The sequence below is a fragment of the Ursus arctos genome, unplaced genomic scaffold (genome assembly GCF_023065955.2).
Source record: "Ursus arctos isolate Adak ecotype North America unplaced genomic scaffold, UrsArc2.0 scaffold_4, whole genome shotgun sequence".
Lineage (NCBI taxonomy): Eukaryota > Metazoa > Chordata > Mammalia > Carnivora > Ursidae > Ursus > Ursus arctos.
In genome coordinates, this window is record NW_026623056.1 from 87,078,420 (window position 1) to 87,094,901 (window position 16,482).

The 16,482-nt window shown below is 45.0% G+C and overlaps 1 protein-coding gene across 1 annotated transcript in view; it reads right to left on the minus strand.

Annotated features, from left to right (window-relative positions):
* The window catches only part of VPS26C (VPS26 endosomal protein sorting factor C), a 41,645-nt gene extending 40,255 nt beyond the window's left edge, over positions 1-1,390 (minus strand). Inside the window, exon 1 of the mRNA XM_026504175.4 lies at positions 1,107-1,390. Coding sequence (XP_026359960.1) covers positions 1,107-1,163 — 57 coding nt within the window. The 5' untranslated portion in view covers positions 1,164-1,390. The remainder of the gene's footprint in view (positions 1-1,106) is intronic.
* Positions 1,391-16,482: the final 15,092 nt, after the last annotated feature.

Consider the following 16,482-nt stretch of genomic DNA (forward strand, 5'->3'; position numbering starts at 1 on the left):
CTGATTGTTTCCTTATGAATTGATCTAAGTTGAACCTTTTTGGTAGGAATACTACATATAAGATTTGTTCCCATCAGGCCAGACCCTCTATGATCATGCCAGAACATAATGTCAGTAGTATCATTAGTGGTGATAGTGAGGTGATGCCAACTGTTGATCGTGGATAGACTAGTGATGACCTGATTCCTCCACTATGAAGGTAGCTTTTCCCCTCTGAAATTAATAATTTGGGAGGTGATCATTTGAGTCTGTGTAAGTATCAGGTTTCCCTAGTAGTGTTGCACTCAAAAGGGTTTAGCATCTGTTCATGATCTTTGTCTGGTATTCCATCTTTTCTGAGACTGCTCTGCATTTATGGGACCAACCACTACTCTCAATTTTATTCCACAGTGTGAGCTAGCTGTGATTTCAACACTGGCTGCACATTACAATCAATGGTATCTCTGGGAGTGGGACCTGGGCAATCATACTTTAAAATTCCCAGGGTGACTGATTCTGATGTAGAGTAGGGTTGAGCTACAGGAACCTTGCATCATCCACGCTTTGCAAGTAAGGAAACTGAGGCCAGAGGAGGTTAAATGATTGGCGAGTGGCACAAAACTTGTTAATGCCGTCATTAAGATTTTAATTTTTTTGTACTTGCATTTTAATATGCCATGACTTTTGTACATCACTCAAAGAATAAAAAAATGAGTAACTTCTGCATGGTGTTGGACCTGACCGGGCCCTGAAGTGCGTATTTCTGTCTTCAAGGCGAATTCTACCTTTCATTCGTTAAGACCTCTGCAGTCACGTCGGGAGTGAGGGAACGGGGCATGTGGACACGAAGCTCCTCCACCCTCAATGGACAGCTCAAGCGCTGGACCCAAGGCCAAGCGGATGTTCAAAGGGCCAGACGGTGAACACTGCAGCTAAGGCGCCGGCCCCTCGGCCCGCACGCCCGAGGACGTGGCGGGGACTCCGCCCGGGGTCCCTCGTAGGGCTCGGGCCGCGCGAGGGGCACACCTGGCGGGACGCACCTGGCGGATCTGCCCAGCCCAGGGACACCCAGAAGTGTGCGGGGCCCTGCAGACGACGGAACCTGTAGGCCAGCCCACCCTACTTACCCCGGCGTGATAAACCTTGTTCGCTCTCTTAATCTTAATGTCCAAGGAGGTCCCCATTTCGATTACTCCGCTGAGGGTGCGACTTCCTGCCGCGCGTGACCCGAGGGGAAGGCGAGTTGCCCCGCCCCTCCAAGCCGCGCCCCGCCCCCTTCTCCTCGCCGCCCGCAGTCCTTTCAGGAGACAACACTCCCAATTCCGGATCGACTCCCCAGCCTTCCTTTTTCCGGTGCAGGGGCGGGTCTTAGCGCAGGCCGAGGCGCTATCACTCTTTGCCCCGCCCTGCCGGGCGTAAGGGGCGGGACAATGCCGGCCCCACCCTTTCCGTAAAGACTGTCTTAACACCGGAAATACCCCCCTCTTCTTTACTGGAGCGGGGGAGGGGGGAGCGGGGGGAGGGGGGGAGGGGGGAGCGGGGGGGGGGGAAATGGTTCTGTCCCGGCGTGCCCCGCGGTTGGGGGCGGTGCCGAGGCCGTGTCGCGGGCCCTGCCTGTGCCGGGAAGGTGAGGCTCCCGTCAGCCTGTGCGGCGCTCAGGCGCTGCGCTAAGGAGTTGGCATCAAGGCCGTGATAGTTGGGGACCGCGTTCCCGCCCCAGTCTCCTTCCTCTCGTCATCTCTAGTCCTCCCCCAGTCTCTCCCGGGGGCTCTGAGGACCGGCGTCCTCAGCGCTGCGTCCACTTCCCGCGGCCCCGCGCTCCCGGCCCGCAAGGCGCCGATTGGCGAGCGGCCCAACTGGCCCGCCTCCGCCTGTGCCGCCGAGCCGGGGGCCAAGGTCTCGGGGAGCGCCGGATGACCGCGCCCCGCTACGAGCCGCGGCGCTGGGTCCCCGCAGCCCGGCCGCGCGGGACCGCGGGGGCTTGTGGGTACTCCTCCGGCGCGCGCCCTGGAACGGGGTGCTGAATATTCATGTCGGTGCGCAGAATGCGGGAAGGCGCGGCCCGCAGGCCCTGGGTCCCGAAGGCGCGAGGACGTGAGAACCTCGGAGCCGGAGCGGACCTGCCGGGACTCCTTTTTATTCCCGGCCGGAGCCGACTGAACCAAACACGAGACATTGGTTTGGGGGGAGAGTTGCCTCCAGGCCCGGCAGCAATACAGTGTTAGGCAACCCACTGCTTTGACTGAAATAAAATTCCTTGTAGATGTTTTAAACCAGGACTTTTCCAATAAGCAGAAAGGTAACATTTCGTTATTTTGGTAACTGGCAGTGCGGTGAAAAAGTGCTTTTTGTTTTTAAAATTCTTAGTTTTGATGTCTGTTTTTTAAAGTGCGTTACTTTTAGGATTACATTAGAAATTTTCTGTACAACAATTTCATGAGTCAGTATCACCGGTGCCGCCCTCTTGAGAATTTAAGGCATTTTATAGGACAGTGATGGTGCTGTAGCTACAATTGCTTGTGAAGGGTGGTACAAGGTGGTGTTTCCCAATATTCAGGTCTCCGGTTTCAGCTCGTTCCTCTCTGGCCTCAGGGCTTCCTTCTCTCTTGGATGTCTTCCTGCAACTCAAACTCAGCAATTCTAAAACAGTTCATTAGGGATTTAATAATCACAGTCTAGTCTACTTGCAATTCAGGAAATGAATCCCTCTCCCCTAGACTCACCCATCATTTCCATCTGGTAAAATATCATTCTCTGTAGACAATGCAGGGAAGCGGGAAAAGAAACAGAAGGATCCACATTCTAGACTTGTTTGCTCAGCAAACCTGCTTTATACTTAGTTTACAACAGAACATTTCTTGTTCCTGGACGTCAGGTATGCCATGTTTCACTCATCTTTGTAGGTTGTACACAATCTTTATGGAATGTTAGCGCAGGGCAAAGAGCTTCCGTTCCAGCAATTACCAGTGTCATCAGTTTTTGAGCCCTGTGTGATGGCTGCCAAACACGAAACCGTCCAGTTTTCTCCAATACTACTCTTTTCCCATCCCTTAACCACACCTTAGGCCATACCCTTAACGTTCTGGTCATTTTCAGTTAGTAAAAATCAGACCATGTCAAAGTGCCAATCTCATGACTTGAGTGGAACACCAGAGCCTTAGTGGGGGTGGGAAGGTGAGAGTCGTGGTTCCGGCTCTTGGGCACTTCTTCAGCATCCTCTTCAGGCCTGGCTTCTGTGTTGAGGCAAGCATCGCTTAACTGGCCTCCGCGAAAGTTCTCTCTTAATTGGTTCCTGCTTGTATGGATAGCTGGCCCTTGTTTGAAACTTTCCGGGGACACACAAGAAGGCCTTGTTGGCCTTTTCCCTTCCGTACATTTCCATGGGAGATCTGTCTCCAGCTTGATCTTTTCCATCACCCTCTGCCAGCACCCACTAGTGCACTCAGATTATTGGTGAGGATTCAGCAAGGCAGCTCAAGACAGTTTATCTTCTATGGAGTCCACCCACGTGACTCATGAGAAATACACATCTTTACTACATGGAAGGACTGGACTGGAAGCTGCCCCAAGGCGTCTCCTCTTCACCCTTCTCTCTTCGACCTTCTTGCTCCCTCCTAAAATGCAGACAGGAATAGCTCAGCAAGAATGCTGACTAGACAGATTGGCAAGGAGTAAATGGAAGACCAGCCTTGCCTTCCAGTAGGCCCAACCGATACCAAGGAGAGATTACCTTGCAGCCTCCCCCTCTACCTCACTTCCCATGAGAAATGTTGCACTCTCCACAAGGCCAACTGCCTCCTTTCATTCTTCTCCCTCCCTTTGTAGAATGAGATGGACAGGATTGGGGAAGTATTTGATGGAAGCGGGGCTTGATCTGCAGCTTTTATTAAGCCCTGGGGAAAGCGTCTGGCTCCAATTGTAGGCATCTTTCATTAGAAGATAGGCTACTATGCTTGCTTCAGCTGTTAGCCTAATTCCCCTTCCAGGACAGTAGGAGGCTTCCTTTCAGTGGAGGCTGTGATGCTCTGCCCAGACCTTTCAGAACTGAGGGACATGTTCCTGAGCTGCTGAGAGTGTTGCTCTCAACAGCTGTCGGTTCAGTCACTCTTTACAACTTGCCCTTAGGTGAAGAAAACTGCTTTGCCCAAAGTCATGGTCCTTTGGGAGGGGCAGGAGGTTGGGGGGACAGCCCACATCTAATGACTAGTCAATTTAGGATAGAAAGCCCTCTTCCCCTCACTCCAGCTTGGAACAACTCTGAAGGACAAGTCAGATCCCTGTATTAGATTTCTATTGCTGCGTAACAAATTACCTTCAATAATTAGTAGGTTAACACATAAACATTTGATCTCATAGTGGCTGTGAGTAGGGAACTCAGGAGCAGCTTCCCTGGGTAGTTTTGGCTCAAGGTCTCAGGTGATCACAGCCAAGATGTTAGACAAGGCTACAGTCATCCGAAGGCTGGATTGGACTGGAGGATCCACTTCCAAGATGGCACCCTTATGTGGGCATGGGCTGGAGCCCTCAGTTCCTCCCCATGTGGGACTGTCCACAGGCTGCTTGAGAGTCTTCACAGCATGGCAGCTAACTTCTCCCAGACCAGGCAGTCCCACAGGGAGAGCAAACAGGGAGCTGGAGTGCCTTCTATGGCCTAGGCTCTGAACTCTCACATTTACTTTTCTTTTGTTGTTAGAACAGAGTCACTAACTCTTGCCTACACTCAAGGGAAGGGGAATTTGGCTCTACCTTTGGAACGGAGCATCAGAGAATTTGTGGACATATTTTAAAGCACTCTGCTCCCATTGGCTGGGGAGGCTTTGCTGTGATTGCATCACAATTAAACTTCCTCTGCCCAACCCAATCCTGCTTGCTTCACCTCCAACCCCACACCCATTGATCTGGAGAGTACCCCCTAATATGTTTCCTGCCCATTAATCTCCATCTCAGGGCCTGCCCCCTGGCAACCCAGCCTCCAACAATCCTGTCACACCAACTTCCTGACTTAACTCCCCTGAGTCTCTGTAAAATGATCTCAGTACCTTCATTATAAAGCTGACAGGATTCATAATGACTCACATATATGTGAAGTACTTGCGGTGGGCCAGGCACTGTTGTCAGCACTTTAAATATTTTAATTTGTTCTATCCTTATAAGGACAGTTACAGTTCCCTCACCTTACAAATGGGAAAAACTGAGGCCCAGAAGGATTAATGGACTTGCTCAAAGCCACGTAGCAACTAAACGGCAGCCACCCATCTTGATCCAGAGCTCACATGTGCAATCACCAATCGCCAAGCTCCCTATCTTCACGTGACAAATGTCTGGGCTGAGTGCAAGGCGACACAGCGTCTTAATGAAGAGACCGGGCAAAGGCCTGCCACTCAAATGTGAAAATCAAGCAGGGGTTTAACCTGCCAGCGAAGGTGATTTTACAGAAACTGATGGCGAAGACACACTATAGGAGAGGTGAACGGTGTATTAGCTTCCTGGGGCTGCCATCACCAAGTGCTGCGAATGGGCAGCTGAGAACAACAGCACTGTCCTCCTTTGTTTGGTTCTGGAGACTGAGGTCTGAAAACAAGGGGTCAGCAGGGTCGGTTCCTTTCAAGAGCTCGAGGGAAGGTTCTGCTCCCACCTTCTCTCCTTGGCTTGCAGATGGCAGTCTTCCTGTGCAACTCTTCGCTTTGCCTTCCTTCTATGTGTGTTCATCAGCATCCCGTTCTCCCTGCATGGGCATCTGTCTCCAAGTGCCCCCTTTTTTATGAGGACACAGTCATTTTGGAGTAGGGCTCACGCTAATGACCTTCTTTTGACTTGATTACCTCTGTAAAGACTCTGTTTCCAATTAGAGTCACGTTCTGAGGTACTGGGGGTTAGGACTTTACCATATGAATTTGGTGGGAACACAATTCAAACTGTAAAATATAGCAACAATATATGTACCACAAAAATAGATAAATGGACAGTTGTAGATACAGTTAGTAGAAGATTTTAACACAACACAGTCTGTCAGAGATTGAGTGCATACACAATAAAGGCATAGAGGGTTTTAACAAAGTAATGAAGAGGTACAATTAAATATAATGGAATCACAGGGGATTCACCTTTTCAAGTGTCTGTATGCATTTGTAAGCATTGATTGCATACTATGCCACAAAGAGAATCTCATATTCAATTAACTAAGTACAGTCCAGATCCTTTAACCACCCAAATTTTAACTCTTTAGAAATTTAGACAAACTCCCCCAAATACATTAGGTCAAGGAGCAAATAAAAATACGGTAACCAGCAAAAAAAAGAAAGTGTGAACGAATCATACCAAAGCCTGTGGGATACACCAAAGAAAGAATCCTCTGAAAAATGATTAGAAAAGACTTTATTTTTTTTATTTTTTTTTTAAAGATTTTATTTATTTATTAGACAGAGATAGAGACAGCCAACGAGAGAGGGAACACAAGCAGGGGGAGTGGGAGAGGAAGAAGCAGGCTCCTAGCGGAGGAGCCTGACGTGGGGCTCTATCCCAGAACGCCGGGATCACGCCCTGAGCCGAAGGCAGATGCTTAACCGCTGTGCCACCCAGGCGCCCCTAGAAAAGACTTTAAATATTTGGCCACAGTGAGATGACATGAAATGTAGAATTTGTTTTAAATTAACTCCAGGAGGAAGGGAAGGAAAAAGGAAAAAGGAGAAAGGAAGTGTGGTTGAGGCAGGGCCATAGGTGAGAGATGTTGATAATTATTGAAGCTGAGTGATAGGGACATGAACCTTTATTATATTATTCTCTGTGCTTTTCTGTATGTTTGAATTCCATAATAGAAGGAGACAATATTGTTGAAATATTAGCCAAGGTATTTTTTTATCCCTTATAATTCCTAGTAGGCACCCCCCCTCCCCCGCCCCAGCTCTCCCTCCATCAAATTTATGCTCCGGATCATGAAATGTGTGATAAAGAGCACTTTGCCAAAGACATGACATGTGTCTGATCTAGAGGAAAAGGCACAAAAAGAGAACAGAACGAAGGACATCTTGGGGTAGGGTGTGGGTGCCTGTCCTCTGGAGTCGCCATCCCACTTGAGGATGGGAATGGGCCACGCTATAGAAAAGGACAGAAAAAAGCAGAGAGCCTGAGTGAAAGAGCAGAGGCTTAGAAGACCCTGCAAGAGTGAGTTGCAGGTTGAGTCAGCAATGGCTTATTCTAACAACCCCCCTAGCGTGTTGTCGCCTGTGTGGGAACAGGACTGCAACCTGCTCCTGCTGGGGCACTGGCCACATTGTGTGGCTTGTTTGAACCCTACACCTCTCCCCATCCCAGACAGAATATTTCAGGGAGAAGGCAAGAAGGAGAAGAGGGATGTGAAAAGAGAATGTAATGCACTATCAACTGAGTTCCAGCTAAATAGTAACATCGATTTTTCCCCCCACCCTCAGCAGAAATGGTTGCTGGAGAGCTAAATTGGGCTAATCTACAGAGAAATGAAGACTGTTACTTTTCTGACCATTTATGTGTTGTACCTGTAGATTTTAAAACAGCTACATATACAAAAATCAATAGGCATTTCTATTTAACAGCAGTAACCAGTTAGAAAACAAAATGAAAATAAGGATTGTATGTTCAACAGCAATAAAAATATAAAATGCTCAGAGTAATTTGAATGTAATATGTTTGAGTTACATGAATTAAACTATAAGGCTGAATTAAGAAATACATGAAAAATGGAGAGATGTACAGTATTTCTGAAGAGGAAATCTAAATTTTTTTAAATGTCCAGTCTTACAAAATTAATTTTTAGGCTTAACTAATTCCTCTCAATATAATTTTTAATGAGTAAATTTAATACAGATTTTTCTTAAAAAATAATGGAATCGAGATATCTTTTTTAAAAGTTAATTATAGGGAAAAGAGCTTTACTAGTCACAAAACATAGTAAAGCTAAAAGAATTAAAACATCATCATTTTGGCATAAGATGAATTGGACAGAGTAGCTCAGAACAGATTCCAATTTGTTAGTACATGAGATTTTAATATATGGTAAAGGATCATAAATCTGTAGCAAACAGAGAAGAAAAAAATTGGTAATATATACCAAAACCTATAAAATGTTTATATTCTTTGACCCAGTAATTTATGTCAGGAAAATAACCCTAAATTTGAAAAAGAAAATCTTTAAACACCATGTTATTTGTAGCAAATTATTAATAATAAAAAAGTAGAAACAACCTAATTGACAAAATGGGCATGGTTTGGTGAACTAGAATTCCAATTCAGTGAGATATTATCTGCCGCTAAAAACATGGCTATGCTGAAAGAAATAAGTTGTAAATTGATGGAGTACAAGACTTGATATTATTAAGATGTCCATTCTTCCACCCAGTGCAATCCCATTCAACAATTCCAGCAGACTTTTGTTAAAAATGGACAAACTAATTTAAAAATTTATATGACAATGCAAAGGAGCTAGAATAGCAAATATAATTTTGAAAAAGAAGAACAAAGCTGGAGGATTTAGACTGCCTGACTTTAAGACCTAATATAAAACAATGGTCAAAAAAATTAAAAATAAAACAACAGCCAAGGCTTAAAGATAGACAATTACATCAATGGAATAGAGCAGGAAGTCCAGAAATAAACTTGTACATATGTAGTCAAAAAATCCTATGAATTTTAACAAAGGTGCCAAGGTAATTTTGATGGGGAAAGGGAAACTTTTTCAACGTATGGTTTTGGAACAACTAGATATTTGCAAAACGATGAAAAATTATTTTTAAAAAAATTAACCTCAATCCTTACCTCACACCATATACAAAAATTAACTTGGAATAGATCATAGACCTAAGTGTTAAAAAGGTAAAGTTTCTGAAAGAACACATGGGAGATGATCTTCCTGACATTGGGGTAGACAAAAAGGTCTTAGACTAAACATAAAAATCCAAATTATAAAAGAAAAAATGATAAATTATACTTATGCTGTTCAAAATACACCACTAAGAAAATGAAAAGGTGGGGCGCTTGGGTGGCGCAGTCGTTAAGCGTCTGCCTTCGGCTCAGGGCATGATCCCGGCGTAATGGGATCAAGCCTCACATCAGGCTCCTCCGCTAGGAGCCTGCTTCTTCCTCTCCCACTCCCCCTGCTTGTGTTCCCTCTCTCGCTGGCTGTCTCTAACTCTTCAAAAAATAAAAAAAATAAAATCTTAAAAAAAAAAAAAAAGAAAATGAAAAGGCAAGCAACACACTGGGAGAAAAAATTAGCAGTACACATATCTGACTAAGTACACATATAAGAATATATTTAAAAAGCCTCTTAAAATCCAATAATAAAAGACAAACAGCCTAACTAATAAAAGGGTCAGCATGTTCACTCCCAGTTTACCCAAGAAAATGAAAACATATGTCCACACAAAGACTTCTACTTGCATGTTCATAGAAGCATTATTTATAATCAAGAAAAACTGGAAACAACCCAAATGTTCACCAAGTGGTGAATGGATAAACAAAGTGTAGTATGTCCATACAATAAAGCACTACTTATGAATACAAAGCAACAAGCTACTGATACACGCAATAGTGTGGATGGGTCCCAAAGATACACTGAGCCAAAGAAGCCAGCCATAAAAATCTATATACTTAGTGTAGGTCCCAAGGAGGCAAAGCTAATCAATCAACAGGTGTCTGAGCGGTGGCTGGGGAGGAGGGGCCGTGATGGTGCTGACTGCAAAGGGTCAGGAGGGTACATTTAAGGTGATAGAAAAAAATCCATGTCGTGGGGCGCCTGGGTGGCGCAGTCATTAAGCGTCTGCCTTCGGCTCAGGGCGTGATCCCGGCGTTACGGGATCGAGCCCCACATCAGGCTCCTCTGCTAGGAGCCTGCTTCTTCCTCTCCCACTCCCCCTGCTTGTGTTCCCTCTCTCACTGGCTGTCTCTGTCAAATAAATAAATACATAAAAAGAAAAATCCATGTCTTGATTAGGGAGGTACTTACACAGGTTATCCGTGTGTATATGTGTATATATATGTATATGTTTTATACATATATGTATATACACTCACATACATACACACACAGTGGATGTGTTTTATTTTTCTTATTTATTTTTTAAAAGATTTCATTTATTTGAGAGAGAGAGAGTCAGAGAGAGAGCAGGGTGGAGGGGCAAAGGGATGGAGAGTCTTAAGCAGACTCTGAGCTGAGTGCGGAGTCCAATGCGGGGCCTCGACCTCACAACCCCAAGATCATGACCTGAGCTGAAACTGAGTCGGACGCTTAACCGCCATGCCACCCAGGCACCCCAGATGTGTTTCATTTTATATAAATTATACTTTTACATGAATTATACTTCCATAAGGTGACTTTAAAACTAAATCATATAGTTGTGAAGAAAACGATTGTGTTAAAATCAAGGTTTAAAAAGAATACAAGGGGCACCTGGGTGGCACAGCGGTTAAGCGTCTGCCTTCGGCTCAGGGCGTGATCCCCGCGTTCTGGGATCGAGCCCCACATCAGGCTCCTCTGCTGTGAGCCTGCTTCTTCCTCTCCCACTCCCCCTGCTTGTGTTCCCTCTCTCACTGGCTGTCTCTATCTCTGTCGAATAAATAAATAAAATCTTTAAAAAAAAAATAAAAAATAAAAAAAATAAAAAGAATACAAAATTTTGGGGCACCTGGGTGGTGCAGTCATTGAGCGTCTGCCTTCGGCTCAGGGCGTGATCCCGGCGTTCTGGGATCGAGCCCCACATCAGGCTCCTCCGCTATGAGCCTGCTTCTTCCTCTCCCACTCCCCCTACTTGTGTTCCCTCTCTCGCTGGCTCTCTGTCAAATAAATAAATAAAATCTTTAAAAAAAAACACAAAATTTTATCTATATGATTACTGCTGTGAAAAACAGGCAAACAAAAGAATAAAACACATGCAACATAAGTATCTAAATTAAACAAACAAAAAGCACAGAAAATCTGTGTCCCTGAACTATCAACGTGACTGTAACGGGTATTTAGAACATGGTACCTTTTATTCTGCTTTGCTCTTCTCACAGATATGCATGATTTCAAAATTATTTACCATTAAATTTAACATATTTACTATTAAAGTTAAGGGGGCTGGCTCAGTTAGTGGAACATGAGACTCTTGATCTCAGGGTTGTGAGTTCAAGCCCCACATTGGGTGTAGAGATTACTTAAAATAAAACAAAATCTTTAAAGTATTTACTATTAATGTTAAAGATGATAGATAGATAGATAGATAGATAGATAGATAGATAGATTTACCATTGCATTTTAAAAGACGGGAGAGGAATTCATTGGTAAGGGCAGAGTCGGGATTCTTCCAACCGCAAGAGGCAGAGAACAATTTAAATGATCTGAAGGAAACCACAGGTATATTGGCTTTCCTAACTGAAGTCAAAGACGGAGTTATTTTAAGTAATAGACAGGATTAATTAACTCATTTCTGGATGTTGTTCCTTAGGGGAGATCCTTACCATTTATAGGGGAGACATTTTAAATCTCTCCCCAATAGGCAAATCGATGAATACCACACGACAAGCACTTTCGTCATTAAAAAGGTAGTGCAGAAAGGGAAACTTGTGAAAACCGCGTATTTTATCTCTTACATTAATTTCATTTTCACAGCCTTCTGATAATTCAGCTGGGATAAAGTGAAGATGTGGTGTCACTCGGGTCTTTTCCTCGATTGCGTTGTTTGCTTTCTATTTATTTGCAATGACGTGGGGTGTCATTTCCCACGGAGACACTGCCCATTCGCCACCTGTGAACGTCCTGCAGCAGAGCCACCGATGGGCCATCGTGCCCTGAGAGTTTGTGTACTGGAGTCACCCAAAACTGTAAAGTGTAAATCCACTAAAAAAAAAAATCTTTTTTAGAATAAACGTAGCCAGAACTCATGCAAAACAAGCCCCCCAAAATGTGTATTGTGGAGTAAAGCTAATAGCTCTGCAAAGAGTAGAACAAGATGACGTCAGGGAGGAAAGCACGGAAATTGACTTGGTTTCCTGCCATTGCTCATGAATGCCTAGGAGCACGTTGGGGATGGGGCTCAGTAAGGTTTAGACATGACGGTGGCCCGCGCCCCACGCTGTCTCCGTCACCAGCTGCAGGAGTGTACTACTGGGTTTTCCTGGAATTCAGGAGGGCTGGGTGGCAAGGAGGTACCAGGTGCTACCACAGCCCCCGAGGGAAGTTCCACAACTTGGTTCACCCTCTCTGACCCCGACTGAGCAGGACGATGGCTGCACCCTCCAAAGGAGGCTTCCTCTCTTCCTTTTCAGTTACGGACTCTTTGGTTCAGCTTCTCTGTCATCACAGAGCTCTTCTTGGTTTCCCAGGGCAGTTTCTATATTACTCTTAAATACACACCTAATCTGGAAATAGGTAAGGATCTAGAATAAAGGAAATACTGGATAATTCTACGGAACTCCACTTTTAAATTCGCATTATAAATCCACATGGTCATGGCATTGGCACAAAGGACTAAGGAGATATAGCTTTCAGCAATATTTGTCATCCGCTGTCCTAGGGGTATGTACTAAGCTGAAGGGGCATGTTTGCCAGGGACCTTGGGGGCACCTATGATTCGAAACTCAATCAAATAAGAGAGATTGGTGGATGCATAGCCATGTGATAAACAAATAAAGCCAAGCATTAATTCTAGAATCTAGGTGTTTGATGTATGTCTGTTCACGCTATAATTTTTTCAACTTCGCACTGTGTTTGAAGGTTTTAAAATAGGGTGCCCGGGTGGCTCAGTTGGTTAAGCATCTGCCTTTGGCTCAGGTCATGATCCCAGAGTCCTGGGATCGAATCCTGCATCAGGCTCTGCAGGGAGCCGGCTTCTCTCTCTCTCTCTCTGTCTCTCATGAATAAATACATAAACTCGTTAAAAAGAAAAAAAAAGGTTTAAAATAAAACCCGGGGTAAAAATGGAAATAGAAATACACAATTTACATGGAAAATATATCATTCATTCATCTGATCAGTTGTCCCACATCTATTAACCGGGTGCCCAGTATATATTACACTAAATCCTGAGGACTTACTAGGGAACAACAAACGAGGTTTTCCCTTCACGTAGCATACAGCGTAGAAGGGAAGAGAGGATTGAGCAGGTAATTCCAGCAGCATGAAGAGGCATTGTACGGCCTCTATTGACCTTGTCTTAATTTGATCACCTCTGTAAAGACCCTATCTCCAAATAAGATCACATTCTGAGCTCCTAGTGGTTAGGACTCCACCAAACAGACTCTGTCTCTTTTTTGCAGAGACACGATTCAACCTATAACCTGAGACGATCAGCTTTGCATGCTAGAAAAATCCTTCTGGCGGCAACGTGCAGAATGTATGGGAGAGTAGCATCTCACTGGACATCTTGGTTAGGAGATGTTTGTAGAAATCTTAGCAAGAGAAAATAGTGCCTGGACAATAATTATGGCAATAATGTAGGAAGAAAGAAGTGGGCCAAGAAAGGACATCTCAGGGCCTAGCCCCGATGTGATTTGATTAGTGAAGGGGTGTGCGAGGAGAGAGAGAGGGCTTCTACCTGTAGATGAGGGGGCAGGGTCCCCAATGGGGTGTCACCCAAACCCCATTCTCGATAGGTGTGCCTGTGTGGCCTTCATGAAACTTATGGTCAGCACAGGGAAGCATCCCCTTTTCCTGCTTCTCCCTGCCTTGTGCCTTGCTTCTACTCTGAGATGAGCCTCCTCCAACCTCCACATCCCCATTCAGTAGGGACTCAAATTACGCATTCACTGGTAATCAGTAGATCATTCAGCACAGTCTAAGTTCTGGAGGAAAAACTCCTTTGTTTATTTCTGGAATCATTGAACTTCCATTTCATGTGCTTCTTCCCTGGAAGGTACTTATATGAATGTTTCTCTCTTTCTTTCTCCCTTCCTTTCTCCCTTCTTTTCTCCCTCCACCCCTTCCTTCCTTCCTTCTTCCTTCCTTCCTATCTTCCTTCTTCCTTCCTTCCTTCTTTCCTCTCTCCCTTTCTCTCTTTCTTCCTTCCCTCCTTCCTTCCTCCCTCCCTCCCTCCTTTCTATTTTTCTTCCTTCCTTCCTTCCTTCCTTCCTTCCTTCCTTCCTCCCTCCCTCTCTCTCTCTCTCTCTCGCTTGCTTGCTTGCTTGAAATATTGGTCCCAGTGCTACACAAAGAACTTACTACATTACTCCAAAGATAAGCATGAGACTAGAAGCAGTTAGGTAAAAACTACTGTCTTCTGGAATTTAGCACACTTGCATGTGAATTAAATTCATTTTCCACCCAAGATGTACATATAATCTTAGAAATTTAGTCAGGAACACTGGAGGGACTACTAGATGTCCCCCAAAAGATATACTCCTCTTCCCTTGTAGCAGTAGAAACCCCAATTTTTAAAAAAAAATATTTTATTTGTTTAATTTAGGGGGTGAGGGGCAAAGGGAGGGGAAGAGAAAGACTCTTAAGCAGGGCACCATCTCATGACTCTGAGGTCATGACCTGAGCTGAAACCAAGAGTCAGACGCTTAACTGACTAAGCCACTAGGTTCCCCGAAACCCCAATTGTTTTTAGCTGGGCACGTGTCTGTCAAGAACAATGTCTACATTTGTCAGTCACACTTAACACTAGGTGTGGCCACATGACCAAGTTCTGGCCAAAGGGATGTTCATGGAAGACCAGAGTGCAACCAGTCAGGAAGTATCTTCGAAAAGAGGGTGCAAGTCCTTCTTTCTCCCCTTGCTTGTCCTGCTGGTTAGAATTTGGATATGCTGGCTACAGTTCGAGGAGTCCTCTTGGACCATGAGGTGGAGGCTGCTTGCTGAGGCTGGAAGCAGGACAAGGTAGAAGGAGCCTGAGATCCTCGTGATCATTGGCTCCCCCGTACTGGCCCTAGGGGACTGCCTCCATTTATTTGAGAGAAAAATAAACTTCTTCCTTGTTGTAGCAGACAGAACAATACTCCTTCCCCACTACCCCCCAAAAGGGATGTTCACCTCCTAATCCCTGGGAACTGTGAATATGTTACCTTACAAGAGGGACTTTGCAAATGAGTTGAGAACACAGAGAGAGGAGATGATCTGGGCGGGCCCCATGTCAACAAACGGGTGCTTGTAAGAGGGAGGTAGGAATGTCCGAGACACAAGATGTTAGCAGCAATGGTTGGAGGGAGTCACCTTGAAAATGGAAAGAAGGAACATCATAAACCAAGGAGCAGGAGTGGCCTTGAGGAAGTGGAAAAGTCAAGGAAACAAATTCTCCCCTGGAGCCTCCAGAAGCACCCAGCTTCGCAGATCCTTGACTTTAGTTCCAGAAGTCTCATTTCTGACATTGGACCTCTAAAACCATAAGAGAATAAATGTGGATTGTTTTAAGTTGTTAAGTTTCTGGCAATTTGTTACAGTAACAATAGGAAACTAATGTATCTACTTCAGATTATTTTGTGACTTCTGACCCCCACAGCTGAGTCCAGTCCTGACAGAACCTAAGATGGGGCACTGATCAAGCAGTTGGATGACAAGGACTCAGTAGGTAGGTAGGTAGGTAGGAAAAATGATGACCTTTAGCACCCGGCCAAGAGACATTGGGTGGCACATTCCCGTTGCTGCCTGAGAAGGGATACTGCCTGCTGACCAAGGCAGAGCATTAGGAAAAAATGGTTGGAAAATTTCAGAATCTGGGGCACATTCAGCTGCTTCCTGCCACTTCCTGAGAAGTCCAAAAGAGAGGTGAACTCGGGGAAAAAGCCAGGCAGCCTGGAAACAGAATGAAGAATTTGTTCTGCCAAGGAAGCCCTCTCTGTCTGGAGTCTACAATGTAATTTGACTCATAACCTGGTAATTTCGAGTCTTGCTGAATTAAAAAACCCAAGCCCCTACACTCCAAGCAAAGGCATCCTGGGCAGGCAGTTTTACCGAGGCCTCATGGTCTCACAAAGAGCTTCCTATCTGTTTTTCTGCCAGACAGTGAGAGGCAGTCCAGAGGCAAACATCAGTGAATGGGTGTTATCTTCCTAACGAAGCCGGCCATTTCATATGGTCTGAGGGCAGTGGTCATTAGCTGGAAGAGAAGCGGGTAGGAGAGTAGAGCAAATAGTTTTTTTAGGGTAAGGGTGTCTCAAATATTTTACTTGCAAAGTATCATTCACCGTTTTTTGAAATTCAGGCTTCACTGGGAATCCTGTGTTTTCTTAGGATTTGTTAAATCTGGCAATCCTAAAGCGAAACTGACCAGAAACAAGCATATCAGAAACCCAGAGGTTTGTGAGGATATTAATCTTATTGATAAAGAAACAGCAAACTAGCCCCAAATTGCAAGTGACTGACCAATCCCTATAGTAACCCCTAGGACCCTATATCGGTTCCGATCCCAGCAAATACCCTCCAATGCTCACTTCTGATGGGGCTTTTAAAGATGAGGGACAAGGAAGTCCTCCTGCAGGGCAGGGACAGTAGGATATTGGGCAAGAAGAATTGTTCCAGAGCCAGAGGTATTCAGATGGGTCGACCAAAGAACTTAC